The 25,577-nt window shown below is 39.8% G+C and overlaps 1 protein-coding gene across 5 annotated transcripts in view; it reads right to left on the minus strand.

Moving 5' to 3' along the window:
• Positions 1-25,577, minus strand: part of NFIB (nuclear factor I B) — a 166,859-nt gene that overhangs the window by 23,044 nt on the left and 118,238 nt on the right. For all 5 annotated transcript variants that reach the window (XM_069961970.1, XM_069961969.1, XM_069961973.1 and 2 more), the window contains 3 exons: positions 22,003-22,181; positions 10,110-10,248; positions 5,588-5,670 (listed from right to left, as the gene is read on the minus strand). In XM_069961970.1, the coding sequence (XP_069818071.1) occupies positions 5,588-5,670; positions 10,110-10,248; positions 22,003-22,181 (401 nt within the window). The remainder of the gene's footprint in view (positions 1-5,587; positions 5,671-10,109; positions 10,249-22,002; positions 22,182-25,577) is intronic.

The raw sequence follows: 25,577 nt of genomic DNA on the forward strand, positions 1-25,577 counted from the left end.
CTCCTTCTAGTCCCCTTTTTTTGGCAAGAAAAAAAATCCTGGAGTAAAATAATGTATATTTAGTTCAGCATGGAGAGCCTAGAGTTTTAGGGAATTGAAACTCATGAGAGGTAAACTCATTTATTTTCATGGGTGTATTTTTTCATACTAACCTAAATGTTCTGTATTCTCTCTAGAAACAGACAAACTGGATGAAACTAATGAGGTAGTGTTAATAAATACATGGGCGATGACTCTTTTACAGTTCTTTGTAACTTTACATTACCTAATAATTTTTGTGATTTAAACAAACGACTATATAATTGTATGCTATGGCATTGGGATGGCTTCATGACCCATCATCAGGGTAATCTGCCCAAAAATTACTGTGAACTACTTTTAATAGGAAACTCTAATAGCTGACTCATAGAAATCTAATGTTTTGGACATACAATATAATTCATTTGTGTATGTGTGTTCAACATCTTCATATGTGTATATAGTGATACTTATTAACTATGTTAATCAGAAGTGTGATTGCAGTGTTGTTGGTGGATGTAGATGATAATGTGCTTGTTCAATCCAAGACATACCATTGCTGTTGCAATGCTTTATTGAAGATACTTTTAGCATAGAGTGCTGAAAAAATCCTCTGTTAAATAATGATCGCCTTAAGTGCAATTGATATTAGTGCAGCAAGATTTATGCTGAGTCCCAATAGCTGTATTGATCCTGTAAAAAAAATCTGACTTCTCGAAGGTCATGGCTGGCTATTTCTCTACATCTCAGTCTAAACCAACGTTTAGCAATACTAAGGATTATCTTAGTGTAATGGTAAAATTCTGTGATTAGATCTAGAAGAGATTATAATAAGTTATAACCAAATCATAAACATTTAGTGTTATGTTAACAAGCTGTAGAACTATGAAAATCATAGTTCACACAGTTAAATCATGTCAGATTAGCAGACATAAGTTTTAGTTAGCTACTCAATAAACCCAGGTAAATGTGGCATTGTCAGCAAGTTCTTCATGATCAAGGTGGATTCATATGTTGCAGACTTTGTTGCAGAAACTTGCCTTTATCCATGTGCTTGCAGCCAAACAAGCCCAATTAGATGAACAGAACTGATTATTCAGTTGCAAGAATGTCTGCAACAAAATTTGCTATGTATAACTATGTTTACATGACGTTTTTTCTGTTTGTCTTTTTTTCTTCTCAAAATGACGCCAGTCATTTTGAGTACTAAATGACATCAGTCATTTTGCGTTTTGGGCGCCTGTCATTACAATGACGGCTGTTCGTACTGTTGGTGTGAACAACTAAAAATAATGCCTGTTGTTTTCAAAAAAACTATGCACAAATAATTGTCATGAGCGTTATTTTAATGTCCTTGCAAACAATGTCCTTTATTTAAAACACTGTGTGTATTGGCGTCCATCATTCCATTGACTTTAATGCATTCCATTGATGTCAATTAAAATGTGACAATACCTGAGGTCATTTTGAGAAGAAAGGCGTCCGCCTTATCTCTTATGTATAAATTAGTGTGAACATAGCCTATGGGTCTATCCTAAAACCAACCTACATTTTGCATGTCTACATTAGAACTTTTGTCTGTTACAAAATGGACCATTATACTTTGGGATGTACATTCATTTTAATTAGAGGGTTTATCTTCTTGGAATCTCTTGACCACTCAAAATAATTTACACCTTCACAAACATTACATAACCCACTGTGTTGGATAATGTTGTATCCTAAGCCGCCACAATAAATTAATCTGTGTGGGTCTGGGGCATTTAGATTCCCCAACTGCTGTGAACTTCAGAACTAATGGACTGCCTATCTGCTCAGATAATCTCCACTTTCCCATTGCTTTTTTGGCACAATATATATGTTTAATGGCAGTGCAGACTTTATAAAGTTAAAGCGGCTATTTAGGGAGCAGAAAAGTTCTTACCTGTTCTGCTCCATGATCCCCCATAACTGTCACCCCTCTTTCTCTATGTGCAGTTCTCCTCACCATCAGTAAACTTAGATGATGCACATTCGATATATACCTATATAAAACTTGTCTGTGTCTTCTTTCTGCTTTGAAATCGCTTAATTTGATTGGTGAGCAGTGTCACCTAGGCGGGGCTTCATGACAGTTGGGCCCCCTATCCACAGCAGGGAGATTGAGCCTAACTGTCGTGAAGCCCCACCTAAGTGACAGTGCCTATCAATGAAATGAAGTGAGAGGGTGACAGTATCACTTTAAGCATTTGGCATTTGGCATTTGGCAAAGGATTTCTTTGTGTACTGAAGTTCACCCAACTGTAACATTTGTTACAAGTGTAAATGTTTGTTTTATATGGGGCCTGCAAAAACCTAAATACCACCTGACAATCTTTGTAAAGCACAACAGAGTATGCTAGAGGTATCAAATCAAAATAGAATAAATAAATAATACATTTCACACACTAGAACTGCCATAAAAAGCAAGGTGTTAACTGCAAAAACTGCACTTAAAGGGGTTGTCCGGCGCAAAAAAATTATTCACAGAATAACACACATTACAAAGTTATACAACTTTGTAATGTATGTTATGTCTGTGAATGGCCCCCTTCCCCGTGTCCCACCACCCCCACCCGTGTACCCGGAAGTGTGGTGCGCTATACTCACATGTCACGTGCCAACCACGGTCTCCGATCCTCAGCAGTGACGTCTTCTTCGGGCGGCCGGCGGATCTTCCCGAGTGCCGGCCGCCCTCTACAGCGTCATCCGAAGCTCACCCGCGATTGGCTGAGCATAACTGTGCTCAGCCAATCGCAGCTGAGCAGCTGATGACGTGACACAGGGAAGGGGGCCATTCACAGACATAACATACATTACAAAGTTGTATAACTTTGTAATGTGTGTTATTCTGTGAATAATTTTTATGCGCCGGACAACCCCTTTAATATCCCAATTCTGGCCATATGGTTAAAAGTATTAGCAGTAAGGGTATACAAATAGATCAGTTCAATAAATTAGGATGAAATGTAGATCGTCTATTCATTTCTCTTTGTCTTAGTACAAACTTTAAAAATTGGCTAGATGTTAACATCCCAGATTATATGGATATTATCCAAGAATTATTAAGCCTAAACTTCACCTGCTTTGCATATCCCTGAAAGAATAGAGAACAGGTTCTGATATTTTTACTTGACTGTGTGATAGTCCCCTATAAAGTGCCTTGTTTGTCACTTTTTGGTTCAGACTCCCCTCCTTCAGGCTGTGCTGTCCTGGTCTATGATGATTCTGTCCAGAAGATGGTCAGCATCGAGGAGCATGTGACCATGCCCCGCCCTCTGTGCCCTCCATAAGCATATACAGCCTCAGTGGTAGACACAGAGGGCCGGGTATGGTCACATGCTCCTCAATGTCAGCCATCTTATGGACAGACTCACCACAGAGCAGGGCAGCACAGCCTGGAGGAGGGGAGTGTGATTTTAGCTCTATGTGGGATAGAGGATGCAACTGTCAGTAAGTGCAGTGAGTACACTTACACTGTACACTTAGCAATTTTACTAGTTTACTAGTTTAAAGTGGACAAATTTAATTAAAAGGCTAGGTAGAGGAAGGGTTGTATGTAGGGGGCTCGGGAGCTGAGCCTACTTTATATACAGTGGGCGTCTGCTGCTTTCTAAGTTTCTAATAATGATGGTGTTCATTTCACCCTCTAAGTGTTGTGGTCAAAGGCGATCGTGGCACTTAGGTGGTTGTCTGAGAGGTGCCCATTCTGTCAGACCTCCGATCGGCACCTCCCATAATGCAATTCTACGCCAATCAGTAAACATTGCAGCTGGTGACCTTCTAAAGGCCCCTTTTTCTCCCAAGTTAACTCTACTAATAGATAAATGCAGAAAAATTGGCCAGTACATCTACCAGAACTATTATAACTATGCAGGTGCCATGGCTAAAATACAGATGCAAACACAAAAAATGTACAAGAGCACTCTGCAAATGCTGACATATACAGCATGCGTAATAGATATATTTTTAAATGGCAATACTGCTATAGAAAAATAGATGTTCTTAGTAAAACATTTAATAAAATAGTGTGTACCATCCCACCATGATAAGGCAGAATCTACTAGTAGAGTGCTGATTTTACAAATCAATAGCAGTGCATTGAGCTGTATAAGCAATCAAACGATTACCTAAAAATGCTCTCCAGGTGGAATAAAAAACAAAAACAGAAAAATTTTACATTTCTGGTTTTGCTTGCTGATAAATGAGTCTCCTACTTCTGGAACCTGCATTTATGTGAAGTCCTGACCTAATTGGTGAGGCATCTGCTGGCCACCACATTCATGTGGAGGGTGAATGAAGAGATGGCCTCTTGTGAGCAGCCACTTTATTAGGTAAGTCAGGGGACCCTGTTTTCCACATGTGTGTATTTATTAGATAGGATTAGTTATTAGACATTTTAAAGTTGAAGTTGGAATAAACCTTTGTGGATATAGGCACAATAGACTGAAGGGGTTCCTATTGACTTCTATGGGAGAGGTTTCTAAGCATGCTCTGTGAAAAGGCCATTTTGCAGGGAGAGGAAATCTAGGCTCTCAGCATCACTTATGAATGGATTAATCTTATCCTATCTATACATAGGTGTCACCTTTCATTAAAACCTTTACAGGTTCTCTACAGTATAGGGAATGTCTGATTATTATTATTATTATTAGGCTTTGTGGCCAGAGTGAAAATTTCATGATTTTAGTATTATTGTATATGATAAATAGTAAGATAACAAATAAAAAAACACTAAACGTTCTTAAAAATATGTTTAGCAAAAAGCTTGATTGAAACAATAGATCATCTTCTGACACATCCCTTATACTAAATGTAGAGAGAAAGCTTTTCCTTAGACTGTGGAAGAGATTTCTATCAGGAGCCCAATGAGTACTTTGCTATTTGTTTATATGTTTAAACAACCCCAAACCTATGCATATGTTGCATTATAGCAAATATAGATTTCTTTTATGTAGTTACAACTAGTAATGTCAGTTGAAAGGGAAGGCTAATAATATATAAGAAATATATTAAAACAAAAAAACGTGTAGATGCTACCTCTTGCATTATGGCAACTAAAACAGGCATATAATTTACTTTTTTAAAAATCAGCAGGTTGAAGCAGTGAGTGATATCTCCATTATGTCAAGAGGAAGAGTGCCTGGTCTGGAATGCAACCTGCCTACATTGTACATGTTATATCTAATTGTATTCTAACATATAAAGATGTATCCTAGTTTGGAATGTAGGGCACCTCAGAAACCTCTCTGAGTAAGTATTGTATTATAAAACAAATGAAATATGCAACTGGGAAAAATAAAAATATTAAAAGACTAAGACTAAGATCACTACATCCCATAATGTACGCTTGCTATGTGTCTTAAGGGACACTTTTTAGTGACACAGACACTTTCAATTAAATGTGTTGATATTTGACGTGCCCGGTCATGATCAGAGAACAGCAGGATTTTGTTTTAATCCAAGCTATTATGAGTGGTAGCATGCATGCTTTCATGACACTATCCCCAAGCATCTCAAAATCATTACACCTGATGTGAAAGTAGCCCACCTGTTGCTGGTGTAGGAAGGCTGGATCTCTAGGGCTTAGTCCCACATATCGGTTGGCTTGTGATGTGCCAGAGGCTGTGTAGGCTGGAAAAAAGAGAGAAGGGATACAGAGCCAAGATCAGAGTCACAATACTCAAAGACTAGCTGGGTGTTCCTATTCTCCTATTCAGCAACTATGAATTAGGTAACAGTGACAGATCTACACAAGTATGACTTATTGAGTCCCTGAAACAAACTGCAATCTAACATTTATGATCATTCAATGGTTAAAAGAATCACATATAGACTTTGCAAATCCTAGTGGAAACTGTGAGGGGAATTTACTAATCCATTTAATTCATCCAAGGTACTTTGACGTAAAGAAGCTCATCTTTGGCACATCTTTTTCTGATAGCAGAATTATAATGGAGTCAGCTGTTTGTACTTTACTTTCTTTGTTCATTAACACAAAATTCGCAAACAAATCATTTATTTGATAAATATGGTTCCCTGGAATGAAAATTTCCATGCAGTCAGTGCATAGTAAAACATTTTTTATAAGTAACAAAGCAGTAAGGATAGTCTCGGCACTACCACCATGGGGAAAACCGCACCATGTGAGCAATCCCTTCGATCCTTAATGTCCGCAGGTGGTGCTCAATCAACAAATAGATTGTAGAGGAATCATAAACTGTAAGAGTTTGGAAAGTTGAGGCACTCACCACCGCGTCTTCATAAAATAAATAGCTTTATTTACATAAGTGCAGGTACATAGATACAGACGAATGAATGGGCGACAGCGTGTTTCGCGTGTCTAATCATCACGCTTCCTCTCGGCCCGAGGGATTTTATGAAGACTCGGTGGTGAGTGCCTCAACTTTCCAAACTCTTACAGTTTATGATTTTTTATAAGTAAGCCTAAGCCTTATGTCAGGATCTAACTGGCAACTATCACCAGGTACTCAAAGAAAGCAACAGTATAGGTGACAGGAATACAATGTAACATTACCTGATAACAAATATTAATGGGTTTAATGATTTTGTACTGAATATATGATACCAGGTGTGTGGTCTGTAAGTTGTGAGTATTTTGGTAGTTGTTAAAGATACACGGATGTACTTGTAATATTTACTGGTATTCTGTGCTTTTGATTATGTGTTATGTACTTTCTATACATTTTCTAGGGGGCTCATTAAAGGGGTTTTCCAGGCAAAACCTATTAATTGTCTATCCACACCTGGAGCCCCTGCTGATCAGCTGTTATGCACAGCTGTGGTGCCAGAAGAAAACACAGAATACATAGCTGGAGAGTCTAGCTCTATACATTGAGTAGTGGTGGCACAAGGGTACTGCAGCACAACTTCCGCTTAAAGGGGTTATCCAGTGCTACAAAAACATGGTCACTTTCTTTCAGAGACAACACGACTCTTGTCTCCAGTTCAGGTGCGGTTTGCAATTAAAGTGACACTGTCACCCCCTTTTTGCATTCTGACATTTCTACACAGGTGTAAAGGGTAAATTTAGCAGTTTTCATACCTTATTTTATATCATACGTCATGGTGCTTGTTAAAGTAAAAAGTCATCTTTTATCAACTGCAGACTGTGTCAAGTGCGCGGGGCCTCGCGGCATTAGCGCCACTTAGCCCCGCCCACAATGCCACAGTTGACCCCGTCCCCTGACCAGCCATTGGAACAGGCTGGCTGAAAGGTCTGGACCCCACCCCCTTTACATCGGCCAACCAATGGCAGTCAAGGGGGCGGGGCCAACGGCGGGGCTAAGTGCCGCTAATGCCGCGAGGCCACGCCCACTTAATACAATCTGCAGTTGATAAAAGGACACTTTTTACTTGAACAAACACCATGACGTATGATATGAAATAAGGTATGAAAAACGCTAAATTTACCCTTTACACCTGTGTAGAGATGTCAGAATGCACAAAGGGGGTGAAGTGTCACTTTAAGCTCCATTCACTTCAATGGAACTGAGTAGAAAAACCCCACCCAAGCTGGAGACAAGAGCGGGGCTGTCTCTGGAAAAAAGTGGCCATGTTTTTGTAGCACTGGATAACCCCTTTAAGTAAATAGGGTCCAGCAATCTGCTGATCCTTTGGAGTTGCCATCAATGGATTTTCTCTGGAAAACCCCTTTAAGGGATACAATAATCTCATCTAAGACATTTATGGCAGATCCACAACATGTGCTATAAATCTCTGATAAATCCCCACCAGAACAAGGCTCTCTTTGATAAATGACCCTATAGAAGGGTTAAAATGTTGCTGTTTTTACATGTTGGACCAATAAACACTATGATGGAGTGCTGCTGTTGGATACACTGGATCTTTAAGTTCAACCTCTCGAGCTTGCCCTACAGATTTTCCCCTACTGCCATAAAAGATAAACCCGCATTGCAGCAAGTCTCTCCAAACTCCCTTTCTGGTTGGATGGCTGCTGCCAGCCTCTGCATCCAGGTCTACAATAAATGGTGAGATGCCCGTGCATGTTCCCAGCTTACTTCTATGCCTTGGGGGGATTGGGGGATACATATTTAGGATAAGTTCACACTATGTAAAAACAATGGCCTTATTTCATAACAACGGCTGTTATTTCACAAATAACTGCCGTTGTTTGCTTATGAAATACGGCCGTTGTTTTTACACAATGTGAACATAGCCTTAGGCTGTTAATAAATACATGGGGGGAAATTTATCAAACATGGTGTAAAGTAAAACTGGCTTAGTTGCCCCTAGCAACCAATCAGATTCCACCTTTCATTTTCTAAAGAGTCTGTGAGGAATAAAAGGTGGAATCTGATTTGTTGCTAGGGGCTACTGAGCCAGTTTCACTTTACACCATGTTTGATAAATCTCCCCATAAGTTTATAGTCTTACATTTTAGTTATGTCATCTATGCCGCTGTTTTTTTATCGAATTAATCTAACAAACTCAAAAGGCTTTTCACAGTCCATATATATGTTTTCCAGATCCAGGTGCTACAAAATAGTATTGTATTTCGTAAAGTAACATTTTTTAATTTAAGAAAACCTATTCCTACAGTGTTTTTTTATGTTGTTGCCTCATAACTATAAATCATATAGCTTTTTTCAAATCAATATATTGTTAATAGTCGTAAATCTGCCAATATGTTACATGTGATTTCAGCTACAATTTATACCAGCTATTTATACCAGCTTTCTGACATGAATCCGTTGAGCTGGGAAGAACATGCCCACTCCCGATCCCTACAAAAATGTAGTGTGTGGTGCAAACTGAAGCTTGTGCAAAAATTTGTGACTTTTTATGCTGAAAAACTGTCACACAGACATAATAAATTCCCCTAATATCCTAAAGAAAGTGCTTACCTTTGTATTCCACAGTTTATAAACAGACAAAACCAACATAAAATGGATTAACTTTACACACATTGCAATTTGTACAAAGGCCCTGAGTTACACACTGTTTTCACAATGCTGTAGGCTTCATTGCTAAAATATACCTGCATTCCTTGATGAACTGATGCCTACAGACACGGGAAATATGCACCCCTGGTGTATGCCACAGGGAAGGAGCAAAATCTTGTCATCTCCCTGACGTACCCCAGCCATAACCCATACTCACCTGATGGGTGGGCACAGGAGGTACGGCAAGGCAGGGAGCAATTGTGGCCTCCTCCTGCACCTAATTTATCAAGGTTTACAGGCATAAACAAGCTGCAGACTGGTGTAGACTTTTGCGCAATGCCTGTGCTCGACGCAGGGCCATCTGGCTTTACTTGGGCGTTTTATCTAATACTGGTGTATGAGTACGCCACTCTTGATAAATGTCCCCCACAGTGTTGATTTGGGGAAGTGTCCTCTTTACACCAGACACTGTATAGTCTGCTCAGCAAAGAAGACCTGGGCTATGGCACAATGTGTATTAGTATCACACTCTAGTTGCCAAGTGAAAAAGCAAAAACAACAAATAATTCAACTGAACTCTGGATAATCTCAGAGATGAAGTCATTCCATACTGAATACCCTTGCTTGAAATAATAAGAATATATAGACATCTAAGCCTGAATGGTCACAAAGCCCAGTATCTTCATTATTCACATGTCTTTTGCAAACTTTATCCCAAATACACATTTCTAGAAGAAACATTCTGGGAGTGCTGTTATCACTTTGTTCCGCACACTCACACAATTACAGGTCCTTATTAAAAAGTAATGATATGGGGATCATATTAAATCCATGTAATCAGGCATTTGTCATACTTTCATTTATTATGCCTTTCACCAAGTTTATATCCCCAAGCAATCTTCAATTAGAAGAGATTAGCTAATCTCTTGGCACTGTTATTACCAATGCATTATTTGGTCAGCCTTATATACATTGCAGAAATCTTTGATTCTACAGCACGGCTTACCCTGCTAAACTGGAGTAATCATTCTGACAATTAAGATTTTCAACCCTGACGCTAACACAAAGTGGATTCTATTGAGCTTCAATATAATGCTGGAAACTGTAATACTAGTATCTGAATCAAGTTAGTTAAACGTAGCTCACCTTCAGTGGATGTAGTGATGGGCTTTGTGTCAGTCATGGTTAGTGTCACAGGTCTCACAGCACCGTGATGAGGTGATGGCGCCAACACAGGAGTGAAGTGGCCGGGCACCTTTCCTACAACTTGCCCGCTGCTGTTAGGCTGTAAAGAAACAACCAAATTACTAATATAGCACAGATCACCATTAACCTTTATTTCAGTGCACAGGACCAAAACCAGAAGTAAATGTTGGAGAGTAAGGCAGCATTTTTACAGTCCGTTTAATGTATCCGTTCTTAAATGGTTACTATTAGAACACACAAAAACGAGGTCGACCACATTTTTGTGTACGCTTAAAAAGAATCCATTTTGATCAGTGTTTTTCATGATGGAAGTCATTGGAAAAATGGATTGCACACAACTGCATCCGTTTTTGCATCCATTTCCCTTCATAAAACATATACATTAAACTGACTTCAAAAATGTAGTATGAACCCACCCAGTATGCAAACATAAGCACATTGGTGATCATAAGTTTCCATCACCCATTGAAAGCAGTGGGAAAAAGGAACTGTTGCAAATACATTTTTTAACAGGAAAAAAAAGTTTAGTAACCTGTTTTCTAGGAGTCTCCCCCCCCCAAAAAAAAAAAACCAAAAACGTTAGACAGCAAAAGCGTGAGTAAATGTTAGTATCATTAAAGCTATTGATCCATTGGGCCATACACTTCTGTTCTTTTTTTTTTTAGCTGGCAAAATAGACACCACTAACAGATACCTTAAATATGGTCTCTTTCTATACCTTATTTTCAAATGATATGTTACACAAGGTCCCTAAATGCAAGCAATCAAAAGACTTCCTTATTCACATGAGAGTTTGAGATATGTTTATCATTGACATCTTATTCTTGACACAGGTTTGGAGAAGCCGACATTGATACGTTTTTCTATCAGGCATTGATATTTAAAGAAAGCATGAAATAAGTTAACACTTAAAAAAGAAAAAAAAAAGAACTTTTTTGTTTCACGGCATTCCCATTAACAAGAACACAGCTGTCTTCTAAAAACAACTAGTTTACAATCTCTAATCTTTTCATGTCTTTGAATTGACAAACATAGGCATAGAAAGTCTAATGAAATATGTTATATAACAAATGAATTGAAGTGGGATTGAAGAGGCAAACAGAGGAGTTAAACCTGAAAGCAACAGAGGGGAAAGTTGTATCCATACATGCTGTCAGGCAGACCTGCAGCAGTTGCTAATGTGTCTATTGAAACTGTCACACAAGACAAAACAATAGCAAAGACTCTATAACGAGCTACATAGAATTTCATCACAATAGAGTCATTGAAACACACAAAAATCACTACAAGCATTTTAAGAAAATTTTGTTTGTGAAACAGGCAAAGAGCAGTCTAAGAGACTCTTTCCTTGTGCCTACAGTCTGTATTTGGATAGCCCTTTTCTCCAATTTACAGCCAGTAACGGCTTTTTGTTGGGAGCAGTGAAGTACGTATCCCAAAGACGTCTACACCTCCAAGTAAAAGGAATTACAGTTAGATCCTTTTGCCACTAATGTGCTGACGCAGGTAACCTGGTCAGAAAAAGGTCTGTACAGATGGATCTGCTGCCTTTAAGTTTATCTTTAGGCTGTATAAATATATCATGTGATGGTAAATATTATTATTACTACTCCTTTAATATTTGAACTGGTTTTTCAATAAAACATGAGTCCAAATGAAAACAAATACATTTTCATTGGGATCAGGCATCGATATATTTGAAACAGAAAGAGGTTTGTGTGTTTTTGCTTTGTGCCCTGTTTGAGGAACTATGGAAGGCTTAGAATATATTTTTACAACTGTAAAACAACAATACGCACAGATTCTTTATCAGTTACTGACGCAGCATTCTCCAGCTATGGACTGCTGTCATGTGGCAATGGCGGTCAGACTTTTGCTCGGACTCAGGTGTTAAAATGCAGCAAAAAGCTTTCCAACAAAGGCATCTGGCAGTTTGGCAAGCTTTGAAGCCAGTTGTGATCACAGCTTTGGGGCTGCCTTGGGGTACGCCATTTGTCTTGGACGCTGATCAAGTCTGTAATCATTGTTTTGGCCATGACAACCTTTTCTTTTTCGATGCTAAAAATAATTCATGTGCTATGTGTCTATAATGTGTCTGCAAATACAGTAAAATTGCCAATGTACAAGTCAAGCAATTCAAACATTTCAAAATTGCCTGGCAAAAGTTATTAGAAACATAGAATTCAATTACTAAAAACACAGTTTTATTAGGTGCCGTGTCCTGGGCAGTGCTTCTATAATATTAAAAGCTCAAATGTAGACAAACCGCATTGATTTTTAAGTTTATTTTCAATTCTGCCCTGTGTTACACATGTCACCATCAAAATGATTTAGCCCGTTTTTCACTATTTGCATTACAAAGAACCTGATCTATGGAAAATGACTACAAAAGGCTGAGATTCCAAAATGCTTTGGTGGCATTGCTGTAAGTCTGCCATTGCATACACCTCACCCCTAACTGTCAGGATATGATGACATTATTGTACTAACTATTTTAAATACAATAAAACTATTATTCTTAAAACCAAAGATTTTCTGATATTGAAACGTGCTGTTATAGGATTTGGCAACTGTTAACTAAAGGACTTAAGTGATTGCTGAGGGTTTATCGATGATAATACAGCAACACAATGTTTAGCAGTACTTTGCATTTCTCAGGAATTACATTAACAACTAAAAAGGAATTCATAAATGAGGAATGAAGATCCTGTTCACGAGAACGTAGAATTTCTATGTACAGTAAGTGGAGAATGCTCCAGTCTGATCATTCGGCATTTGAATTCCAGTGCTGTTACTGATGTAAGATAGAGTCCTTTGCTAGACCTACAGATACGTCTGGTTGCTGCACTCAGGATAGACTGGATAGGGTGAGTTTTTTTGGGTGAGGAAAGGTCAATAAGTAATAAGGAACAGTAATTAAGATGGGAATAAATCAGAGCAACTTACTACAGTAAGCAAAGGACAGATTCCAGAAATATGAGCATGCAAATGATTAAAAATTTGTAGTGAAATTAGTAGGGAGTGTTACAGCTTAGTGACAGATGATCCGTACACAATTGTTATCTGAAATAACAGTCTCATACGATGCTAGGGTCTGTATGTCACCTGTGTAAAGAAGAACTTTTATGGTATCAGCGTATATACTGTTTAATTGTACTGTGTATTTTCATTTACTCTGGAATTTTACCCAAGCTCTTGTCCCTGATCCATAGAGCACAGAACTGGTTTATCAGACAATTTGTTTTACTTAACCTGCAGAAAGAAAATGATCCACTTTGTTTCTCGATTTAAGCCAATATGAGCTCTATAGAGCTAAACTAATTTTTTCCCTACATATTCGATTGAATGGCAAAGCTGTTTCTCTATAATCAGTGCAGCGGTAATGTAATTACACCACAAAATTGCTGTGGGGACTACAAGACAGCTCAGTTGCTTGTCCTAACAATCTAAATGAGAGCATTACGGAGCGTGGCTGGGGAAGAACAGTTCATGTTAGGTAAAAGCTGGCATGGTATCTGTTATTTCCATCTGTACTGCTGTTAAACGAGAACCCTTTCACAGATGCAGATATTTCCGTATGGGAAGGACGCACATTCGGCCCAGATGATATTATATTTCACATATTATTTTCTTTACATTTATCGTAAAAGAAGAGTTGTTAAGGAAAAGACATGGCATATGTTATATACTGATTTATTTATCTTACTGTCTTTCCATAATCATACTATGGATTAACAAAAAAAATGTAAGATAGCAATAAAAGCAAGATACCTGTCGCTGCAGGCAATACAGTAATGCTTTGCGTAATGTCTGTAATGAATTGTTCTTCTTCCATAAAAGCCTTAATTTCTTCCTTTATATAAAGCACTGGTCTGTATACTCTTGGAGTCGTTCAGGTCTGTTACATGCTATGTACACTAATCTGTTCTGCTGACACAAGCCTAGAACATTTTACTTGAAGCCAAATACACCACATTGCACAGCATGTCTCATCAAATCCTGTGAGACTTTTTACAGCTGTTGGTTCACTTTGCAGCAGATGTTTTGCTTTCTGACCTTTTTGCAGCACTGTCCTGTATATCACATTATGTACCATGCCAGGGTTGCCATACTGCCAGCACATATTGCATTCCTGCTGTTGATGCTTGCAGTTCCCCAGACGTATTGATCATTAAACTGATGAAACTATTCCCATTCAGGGAGCTTTCTAAAAATACTTACTCTTTTCTATAGGTGGTGACCTTACTGTATATGGCTGCTAAGTGTTACAAAAACATTATATTAAGCATCAGCATGTCATTGTACATGGTTTGGATAGAGAAAACTGGATTATACACCCAATCTTTTTCTGTTTTGCTGGTGAAGCCCTACTGCAGACAAATATTAGGTCATTCATTGACCACCTTACGGCTAGTTTCATGTCAGTTCACAGTGTTTTAGCAAAATCTGAATTCAACAAACAGGACCCAATGATGCGAAGCCAGACTAAGGTTTATTTTTGAAGACCATAGAATGGTAAAATGGGTTAATTCCACAAAGTGAGACATGAGAAGTAATATCTTAAGGCATACCATTCAGTTTGTTATTGCTGTACAGTTTACTTGTCTAAACATTTCCCATACAATGATGGCAGTGTTTCAGTGTTTACCTATGTATAAATATGGCACATTTAAGGTGACTGTACAGATTCTGAGACAGACACATGAACAATTTTAATGCACAAACTATGTAACCACTGGGCCTGCTGTCTACAATGAAACAAGTCAATGTAATTGGAGAGCAAATAAGGTCCCACCTGTTCTGCTCTTGGGCACTCTACTTTCTCCCTCTGGCTTTCATGGAAGGTACATCTGAGAACAGAGGGGTGCAGGTGCATGTTCGAACCCCACGCCCATAGGGGTACAGGTATTAGACGTAAACCATCTAAAACCATTCTCTATTGAGTAATTTTCTTCTATAATCACCAACTCTTTGGGGGAGATTTATCAAAGGGTGTAAAATTTAGACTGGTGAAAACTGCCCACAGCAACCAATCACAGCTCAGCTTTCCTTTCAGCACTGCCTAAAGCTGAGCTGTGATTGGTTGCTGTGGGCAGTTTGCACCAGTCTAAATTTTACACCCTTTGATAAATCTCCCCCTTTGTGTGGAACTAACTTACTTGATCCTATCAGGTTAAGGCTAGATCTGCACTGAGATTGGGCACTATATACAGTGTATGTTGGTAAATTATCACTGTGTATAATTTCCCATACTTTTACTGTACCCATAGGCCAGTAAACATTTGTATACTTTATTTGTCTTAACTATTGAATAGTATATTTAACTAAATTAAGACTGATACTTTATTGCAACCGTGGAGTGGACTTTGTACTGTGTGATGTGCCACTAAAGGGGTTATCCCATGATTTAAAGTTATTCACAAGAAAGCATCTAAAATGCTCAGATGTCCCATAGAAAAATGATTGGAGCTTCTCCATTAACTTATGGTGAAAGGGACCTCTATTTGTGTGATCGTTAGTGGATCCAGCAGTCAGCTGATTATCCCCTATCAAGGTGTATAGGTAAGGACAGTAAGTCTTAGGGCCCTAATACAAGGAGCGATAACCTGTCAAATCAGGGCAATTCGGCAGATTGTCGATCTGTGTAATAAAGACAATGATCATCCGATTACAACAATCATCTATCTTGTGGTCTTTACCTAAGATCACCGGCCACTGGCTATGTATCGCTACCTGTAATAGCAATGCATGGCTGACGGCTGATAAAAATGTGTTAAGAAATTAATAGAGTATATACACTACCTTTCAAAAGTTTCGGGTCACATTGAAATGTCCTTATTTTTTAAGGAAAAGCACGGTACTTTTCAATGAAGATAACTTTAAACTAGTCCTAACTTTAAACAAATACACTCTATACATTGCTAATGTGGTACATTACTATTTTAGCTGCAAATGTCTGGTTTTTGGTGCAATATCTACATAGGTGTATAGAGGCCCATTTCCAGCAACTATCACTCCAGTGTTCTAATGGTACAATGTGTTTGCTCTTTGGCTCAGAAGGCTAATTGATGATTAGAAAACCCTTGTGCAATCATGTTAACACATCTGAAAACAGTCTAGCTTGTTACAGAAGCTACAAAACTGACCTTCCTTTGAGCAGATTGTGTTTCTGGAGCATCACATTTGTGGGGTCAATTAAATGCTCAAAATGGCCAGAAAAAGAGAACTTTCATCTGAAACTCGACAGTCTATTCTTGTTCTTAGAAATGAAGGCTATTCCAGGCGAGACATTGCTAAGAAATTGAAGATTTCCTACAACGGTGTGTACTACTCCCTTCAGAGGACAGCACAAACAGGCTCTAACCAAAGTAGAAAAAGAAGTGGGAGGCCGCGTTGCACAACTAAGCAAGAAGATAAGCACATTAGAGTCTCTAGTTTGAGAAACAGACGCCTCACAGGTCCCCAACGTGCATCTTCATTAAATAGTACCCGCAAAACACCAGTGTCAACATCTACAGAGAAGAGGCGGCTGCGGGATTTTGGGCTTCAGGGCAGAGTGGCAAAGAAAAAGCCATATCTGAGACTGGCCAATAAAAGAAAAAGATTAAGATGGGCAAAAGAACACAGACATTGGACAGAGGAAGACTGGAAAAAGTGTTGTGGACGGATGAATCCAAGTTTGAGGTGTTTGGATCACAAAAAAGAACGTTTGTGAGACGCAGAACAAATGAAAAGATGCTGGAAGAATGCCTGACGCCATCTGTTAAGCATGGTGGAGGTAATGTGATGGTCTGGGGTTGCTTTGGTGCTGGTAAGGTGGGAGATTTGTACAGGGTAAAAGGGATTCTGAATATGGAAGGCTATCACTCAATTTTGCAACGCCATGCAATACCCAGTGGACAGCGCTTGATTGGAGCCAATATCATCATACAACAGGACAATGACCCTAAACACACCTCCAAATTGTGCAAGAACTATTTACAGCAGAAGCAGGCAGCTGGTATTCTATCGGTAATGGAGTGGCCAGCGCAGTCACCAGATCTGAACCCCACTGAACTGTTGTGGGAGCAGCTTGACCGTATGGTACGCCAGAAGTGCCCATCCAACCAATCCAACTTGTGGGAGCTGCTTCTAGAAGCGTGGGGTGCAATTTCTCCAGCTTACCTCAACAGATTAATAGCTAGAATGCCAAAGGTGTGCAATGCTGTAATTGCTGCAAAAGGTGGATTTTTTGACGAAAGCAAAGTTTGATGTAAAAACAATGTTATTTCAAATACAAATCATTATTTCTAACCTTGTCAATGTCTTGACTTTATTTTCTATTCATTTCACAACTTATGGTGGAGAATAAGTGTGACTTTTCATGGAAAACGCTACATTGTTTGGGTGACCCTAAACTTTTGAACGGTAGTGTATGTTACCTCTCCACACTCTCGGGTGTCTTCTTGAATTTTTCACACTCCCCACAGGCACCGTTGCAACTTCAGGGCCGGTCTCTGCAGTGACAAGCTGCTCAGCCAATCACTGGCTGGGACGGGACCACCACGGCCAGTGATTGGCTGAGCAGCCTGTCACTTCAGAGACCGGCTCTGAAATTGCACCTGGAGAAGCCAGGAAGACAACCAGGTGCATGTGATAGGCTCAGTAAACATTACTATTACATTGTAATATGACCCTTAGGATAAATCCTTTCATGATCCTGTAAGATCCTGTCAATAAACAAAGTTCTACTTTTTTTTTCTATTTCTACAGCACATGTAGAAGAATGCAGAATGGTGGCATGACTCTTAATTTGCATAGGGTCAGTACTCATGCTACCACTCTATTCATTGTATATGGGGCCACTGAAGACAGTCAAGAGCTGTACTCAGCTCTCCTCATCAGATCCACAGGTAGTAGTAGTGCCAAAGCCTTTCTGCAATAAATCCAAGATATTGAAATCAATTTTTTCACAGTAGGCAACTAGTCAGTAGAATAATCTTGTACCATGTTAGCCATAGAAAACAGTAATCCAGCGATACCTTTTAGAGGCTAACTGAGTATATTTGATTGTAAGCTTTCGGGAGTCAAGCCCCCTTCTTCGGACATGATGTTATACACAACTGAATTCACAGACTTATATACACACTAGACAGAGATCATCAAAGGATTTTAGAAACTTTAGAAATAACAAAATGCAATACACACAGAGCAGACTCTTCTCTGTAAGTATGACATTTTGTTATTTTTAATGTTTCTAAAATCCTTTGATGATCTATGTCTAGTGTGTATATAAGTCTGTAAATTCAGTTGTGTATAACATCATGCCGAAGAAGGGGACTTGACTCACAAAAGTTTACAATCAGATATATTCAGTTAGGACCCTGATACACAAAGCAATAATCAGCCAAGTCAGGCCGATTCTGCTGATTATCGCTCCATGTAATAGAGACAACGACCTACTGGTGACAATGATCATGACAACGATCATGTTGGCTGATCATGTCTTTTAGTCCTGACCTAAAATCGTTGGCTGGGTGCACATCGCTACGTCTAAGGGCCCTATTCCACCGGACGGTTATCGTTCAGATTATCGTTAAATCATTCGAATCTAAACGATAATCGTTCGGTTGAAATGCAGTTAACGATTAACGACCGAACGAGAAATCGTTGATCGCTTTATAAGACCCGGACCTATTTTTATCGTTGCTCATTCGTAAAACGTTCGCAAATCGTTTGCATTGAATAAGACATCGTTCGGTCGTTCGCAATAGATACGAACGCAATAGCAAATAAATAGCGAAGAAAAAACTATCGCAATTACGATCATAAGTAACGATTATCGTTCCATGGAAATGAGTGAACGTTTTCAGGTCTTTCGCAATAGCGGTCGTTTGAGATCGTTAATCGTTAACGATTATGCAAATGATAATCGTCTGGTGGAATAGGGCCCTAATAGTGAGCTTGTCTGCTGCTTTTATGTCTGACAGATTATCTGACAGATGTTTTCAGCCAAAGCCAGAAATGGTTTTGAAAAGAGGCGAAAGCTCAGTCTTTCCTTTTCGATCTGTTCTTTGTTTATTGTCCATTCCTGGCTTTGACTGAAAAATCTGTAAGATAATCAGTCAGACATCTGTTGGTGTAATATGGTGCTCTTATGTGGCCTGATATGCGGCCGTGTATGTTTGTTAGGCAATTCAAAAATATTGTTATCTGCCGATCCAGCCGACAATGATAATTTTACAAAAGATCAAATCAGTTGACGTCCACGATCGCTGGCACTGTATCGCAGGGCTGAGCGCTGCAGTGAATGCTCATTGATGATAAAAAGCCCAAATGTAAAAGGCCTTAAAAGAAGTCAAAGTAAAAAAAAATATTAGCGCCTGAATTAGGGTCTTACAAGTCTCAGTGATAAAATAAAGACAGATACCAGAGATGCTTTGGGGTTAAAGAAACTGGAATAGACTATGTTCTAAATACATGATCATACCGGGGAAAGGAATCCGTTTGGTAATATTGATGGACGCAAAAAATTATCTTGATCATAATTTGCGACTGGCAATGTGAACAATACGGATGCCTTTCCCTGCATGATCCCGCAGTGGGAACATAGCCTTAGCCCATGAAGTGAGTATGTATTATTTGCTTTAGGGTAGCTTCACGCATACCAGATCCGCAGTGGATTTCACGCTGCGAGTTTGCAGCAAAATCCGCTGAGGATCCTGTACTGTGAAGCTGAATGGGTCCTATACACGCAGCGGATCCGCGCGTGTATGGGACCCGGCCCCTTTAACTCCCCGCTGCCGCCCACCCGCCTGCAGCCCCGAGCATACATTACCTGCTCGGCACCGCGGTTTTGTGTGATGCTCCCGGCTCCCCTTGCTCCTCATTGGCCAATCAGACAGCACTGATTGGCTGATGAGGAGCGAAGGGAGCTTCACACACAGCCGCGGCGCCGAGCAGGTAGTGTATGCTCGGGGCTGGGGCTGTGGGTTAAAGGGGCCAGGTCCCATACATGCAGCGGATCGGCTGCGTGTATGGGACCCATTCAGCTTCACAGTACAGGATCCGCAGCGGATTTCGCTGCAAACTTGCACCGTAAAATCCGCTGTGGATCCGGTACGTGTGAAGCTACACTTAAGGTGTAGATGGAAATTGAATGTCATAACTCAAATGCTCTGAGTGATTATTAATAGCTGTAGAAACCTGAACAAAGTGGGGGATAGTCCAGTCAGGCCTTTTACAATTTATCAGAGCCAATAAGTTTAAGGCTTACTAAACAAATCATAAATTAAAAAATAATATGTTAACCTAGAGAATGAACATCCCATGTAACATTCTGAGATGTCTGATCCGAGTGAAAAATGTATTCTATCTGGTTTTATCTTTGTAGATCTTCAAAGTAACCTCTTAAGTGTTTTGGCTGGCTTTTTTGTTCAATGGAAATATTCCATGCGTTTTATAATGTCCTTCCTGGGCTGGAAAAAATAGCTTGCATTTTCAAAATGCAGTAATGGCCTTTTATTCATAGCTGTTGTAGGACATTAAGCAGTACTTCTGTGAGGATGGGAAATATAACTCTTATAATGATTGGCCAGATTTATTGTGACTTCTGTTTTTTTTCTTTGTTTTTTTTTTTGACAAAGCAGAACCCAAACCCTGCAATCTTTGAATATGAACTACTAAAACATTAGCAAAACAGTATTTGCATATTTATCAGCATTGTTAGCCTGTTAATCTGTGCAAAAAGTGCAACATATAAACACATAAAACCTGACCTTGGCACACTGAAAATTTGCATGAAATCTCTGTGAATTACACAACTAATGACTAAATTATCATATCCAAAAATGACTGCACATGACAAATAAAACCACATACACATCATGAATTGAATCCTTGCCCAATTACACACTTTGAATAACCAAAACATTAGAAAACAAAAAGTCTTAAGGGAAAAATTTTGCTTTCATAAGTATCTTTGTTCCAAAACAGACATCTTCAGCCATCTGTGTATTCACAGAATAGAGATATCGCGTAAATCGCAGATCAGTCCAGTGGATATAACTGAATGCGTGCAGCATATGGGCAACTGCTAACGTGAACCAAGGGCAGTTTCTTAAAGGTCAAATATTGTTCATGAATTTTACAAATAAACATTTATAAAAATAACACTATATAGTTGAAATATATATATATATATATATATATATATATATATATATATATATATATATATATATATATATATAAAATGTTCAGCAACTCTGCAAATATCTTGGTTAAAGAAACATGACCATTCTTTATCTGTATTACAGCTGGCTCTATAGTTCTACTGAATGAGACCATATTAGACAGCAAGAACCCATCTGTGCAAGGGGTTATACAGCCCTCACAAGGCTCAATGAGTTGTGCGGCTAGGCAACATGAATGATTGTTGAAGCATTTGTGTGACTTTTTCCTGCAATCAGCCATCGGTCACCCTTCCCCAATTACCTGGGGGGGGGGGGGGGGGGCTGATGATCAATGATTTTTTAGCAGGCTAATAAGCATTTGCTGATTGGTCAGCTGATTGCTAGCTCTATTACACAGGACAATATCGGCTTGTTTGGCCAATTATTGTCTTGTGTAATAAATAATAAATATGTAGAGATTAAAAGAAAAAAAAAATCATGATAGATAAGGGAAACTTGTGTTTTCCCCTTGAAGCTTTATTGTCAATATTAACATTGCTGAAAGACCAAACTTTTTACGTACAATTGTGTTGTTATGTTGAAACCACTGCATTAAAAGAACTGACTTTCCTAGTCTATTGCCCACTGACATAATTGATATAATTGGCAATTTCTGTTACCTGGCTTGTCTGCGGGCTGGACGGGTCATAAGAAGGAACATAGTTCTTCAGGGCATCCTGAGGGTTCAGGTGTGGAGGATATCGAATTGTTGGATGAGAAAAGTAGGAACTTGGGGCCGGAGGAAGAATAGCTTGGGTTGCAAACGGTAGAGGGGAAGGTGAAGTCCTGGTTGAGATGACTGTTAACACAGAAAAAGAAAAAAACAAAAGTTGATGGTATGTTAGCAAAAGATTGCCTAAAGAGTGTGAGAGAGTCTGGCCCACCTGAACTTGTGAAAACACTCCCCCAAACACTTGTAATCCATCTTCTAATACATGTACTTGATTATTTTCCCGGCTGTACTAGCAATTCAGATGAAGCCCAAATACCAGACATCCCTTGAGAACTAACAGCCCAAGTTTCCCAGATCAAGCTGCTCAAAGTCTTGTTTAGCTTTCAGGAATTACACCATTCTCTGATTTAGCATTGCTTGAAATAAAAGCATTATTCCCAGAAAGAAAACATTTTTCACTGGTTAAGTATTTTCTCCAGAGCCTTTAAAGATAACAAACCCCACATTTTTGTGTTCCTTAACATCACACTGGGAAATAAGTCATCAGCAACTTATAATGACTTTTGGCTCCAATGAACCACTACATACCTGTAAGACTTATGGGATACTATTTGCTAACAAAGGGAGCCATCACTTTTTATAAATATGCTATATTATATAGCAATAGCTCCAACCCCTAGGGTGTGTTCACACGTACACTACATACAGCAGATTTGATGGCGCAGATTTGCTTTGAACCTAATCAGCGCTGTCAAATCTGCTGCAGATCTGCCGCATATAGTGTACGAGTGAACGCACCCTAAAAGTCCAGGCTTCTCCAGACATTCCAAATCTGCATCAGTCATTCAAAAAAAAAAAAAATTACCAAAAAGAATTGAATTATCAATTTACAAAGAGCAGTCTGTCTATTTTCATCGTACAGATAGGGCAACTGTTTTTTGCGACATCAATATTTATTTATTTAATTAATTTACTTATAACATTTTTTTCAGAGAAATGAACAGGACTCGCTGGCAGATTGTGTTTTATTAAAAGAGAATCAATAGAGAGAAGAATGAAACAAATCGTATTCTAATCAAACCAAACATTTGTCCTGATCCTTTCTAAGCATATAAGTTGATTTGCTTTGCCTGATAACAATGATTTCCATATTTCAGCTTCACTGCCATTTTTAAGACAGCGCTATGTTAATAGCTTCATCTAAGAGCTTGATAACAGTGTCAAGCTGTCACTCAGCAGTAGGCTCAGCATCTGTGATACTCAGCCAAATAGCAGATCACTACAATGAAGCTTTGCCTATGCTCTGAAGTTGGAATCATCATCCTTGCCCTCATTCATGTGAACCCATATGAAGAGTCTCTTCTGCAGCAGCACCAGTACGAGGCTAAGGGGAAACTGATGGCCATCTTTCTTCAAGAACATAATTATTATTTGCAGCTGTCATTATTTTCCCTTTGTGTGAACATAGCCCTATGCAGAAGTAGCATAATGATGGTAAAATATACACTCACCAGCCACTTTATTAGGTACACCTGTCCAACTGCACGTTACCACTTAATTTCTAATCAGCCAATTACATGGCGGCAACTCAGTGCATTTAGGCATGTAGACATGGTCAAGACAATCTCCTGCAGTTCAAACCGAGCATCAGTATGGGGAAGAAAGGTGATTTGAGTGCCTTTGAACGTGGCATGGTTGTTGGTGCCAGAAGGGCTGGTCTGAGTATTTCAGAAACTGCTGATCTACTGGGATTTTCACACACAACCATCTCTAGGGTTTACAGAGAATGGTCCGAAAAAAAAAAAAACATCCAGTGAGCGGCAGTTCTGTGGGCGGAAATGCCTTGTTGATGCCAGAGATCAGAGGAGAATGGGCAGACTGGTTCGAGCTGAAAGAAAGGCAACAGTGACTCAAATAGCCAACCGTTACAACCAAGGTAGGCAGAAGAGCATCTCTGAATGCACAGTACGTCGAACTTTGAGGCAGATGGGCTACAGCAGCAGAAGACCACTCGTTACAAGCATGGTGTACCTAATAAAGTGGCCGGTGAGTGTATGTTGCGTTTTATGGCTATAAACTGCAAAGTATAATACATAATAATGGAGGCTAAAAAACAGGCTAGTAATTAGTCTTCTTAAAGGGGTACTCCGTGCTGGGGTTATTTTTAGTGTATGGCCAGGGAGGGGGTGGATATAGACGCCACCGGTCACTTACCTTCCTGATTCCAACGCCGGATGCCAGATCGCGACGCCCCGTTCTCCAGTCCTGCTGCCGCTTCCTGGTCTGAGCTGCGGCTTGAGACCAGGAAGCGACAGCAGGACATGAGAACGGGGCGGCTCGATCCAGGACCCAGCGCTGGAACTGGGGAGGTAAGTAACCGGCGGCGTCTATATCCACCCCCTCCCCGGCCATACACAAAAAAATACCCCTAGCCCGGAGTACCCCTTTAAAGTTAAGAAGCCCTATACTTTTGCTACATGCAACTGTGAAAATAAAGTAAACCAAGAACTTCTGGATAATACAGAACCCACAGATTATTCATATTTTCATCACACCTGCTCTATGTTAAAATCATCTCACATATATTGTTGGTTTTCAAGGCATACTGTAGTGGTTCTTAAGTGAACTGAGCAATGCCCTTGGCAGGTTCTAGAGATAATCACTGAACACAGGTGAACGCCCCAAGTAACAAGTGAATGTGATATCCACCAGTTAGCCAAAATTTCATTTGGCTCAGAGCCTTAAAAGGAAAATGAAGTTAACTTAATGAAGTAAACTGAGCATAGATATTCCCATACTCATTAAACAGAAACATATGTGTAACTTCACTTTACCCACTGTACCTGAAATAACTCAGTCTAGTATCCTGTTGAAATTTCCTGTTTTGGGGGTTGGGAAAATTTACCAGGATGCAACAGGGCACAAAAATTATGCAGGTGCATTTGTTTCTGTTTTGTTAAGTACAAGATAGAGATGGATACTGTTTTAGGGTGCCTTCACACCTTCCGAATCCGCAGCGGATCTCACTTCTGCGGATTCGCAGCGAGATCAGCTGCGGATCCAGTATCAATTCACCCCTATGATAGCACATACTCGCAGCGGGATTGACATCCCGATGTGAATATGTGCTTTAACCCCCCGCTGTCCGCAGCCCCGCTGCCGCATCCCCCATCCCCGGCCGCATCAGCCATCCCCGGGCCACATCCAGCAGCCCGCATCCCCCATCCCTGGCCGCCGAGAGCATACATTACCTGCTCGGCAGCGCAGGTGCAGTGAGGCTGCCGGCTCCGCTCAGGGGGATGCGCTGGGGATGGGCTGATGGCCGGGGATGGGGGATGCGACGGCGGGGCTGCGGACAGCAGGGGGTTAAAGCACATATTCACAGCGGGATGTCAATCCCGCTGCGAGTATGTGCTATCATTGGGGTGAATGGTACTGGATCCGCAGCGGTTCTCGCTACGAATCTGCAGAAGTGAGACCCGCTGCAGATCCGGTAGGTATGAAGGCACTCTTAAAGGAAAC

This window comes from Dendropsophus ebraccatus, chromosome 3, assembly GCF_027789765.1.
Source record: "Dendropsophus ebraccatus isolate aDenEbr1 chromosome 3, aDenEbr1.pat, whole genome shotgun sequence".
NCBI classification, from domain to species: domain Eukaryota; kingdom Metazoa; phylum Chordata; class Amphibia; order Anura; family Hylidae; genus Dendropsophus; species Dendropsophus ebraccatus.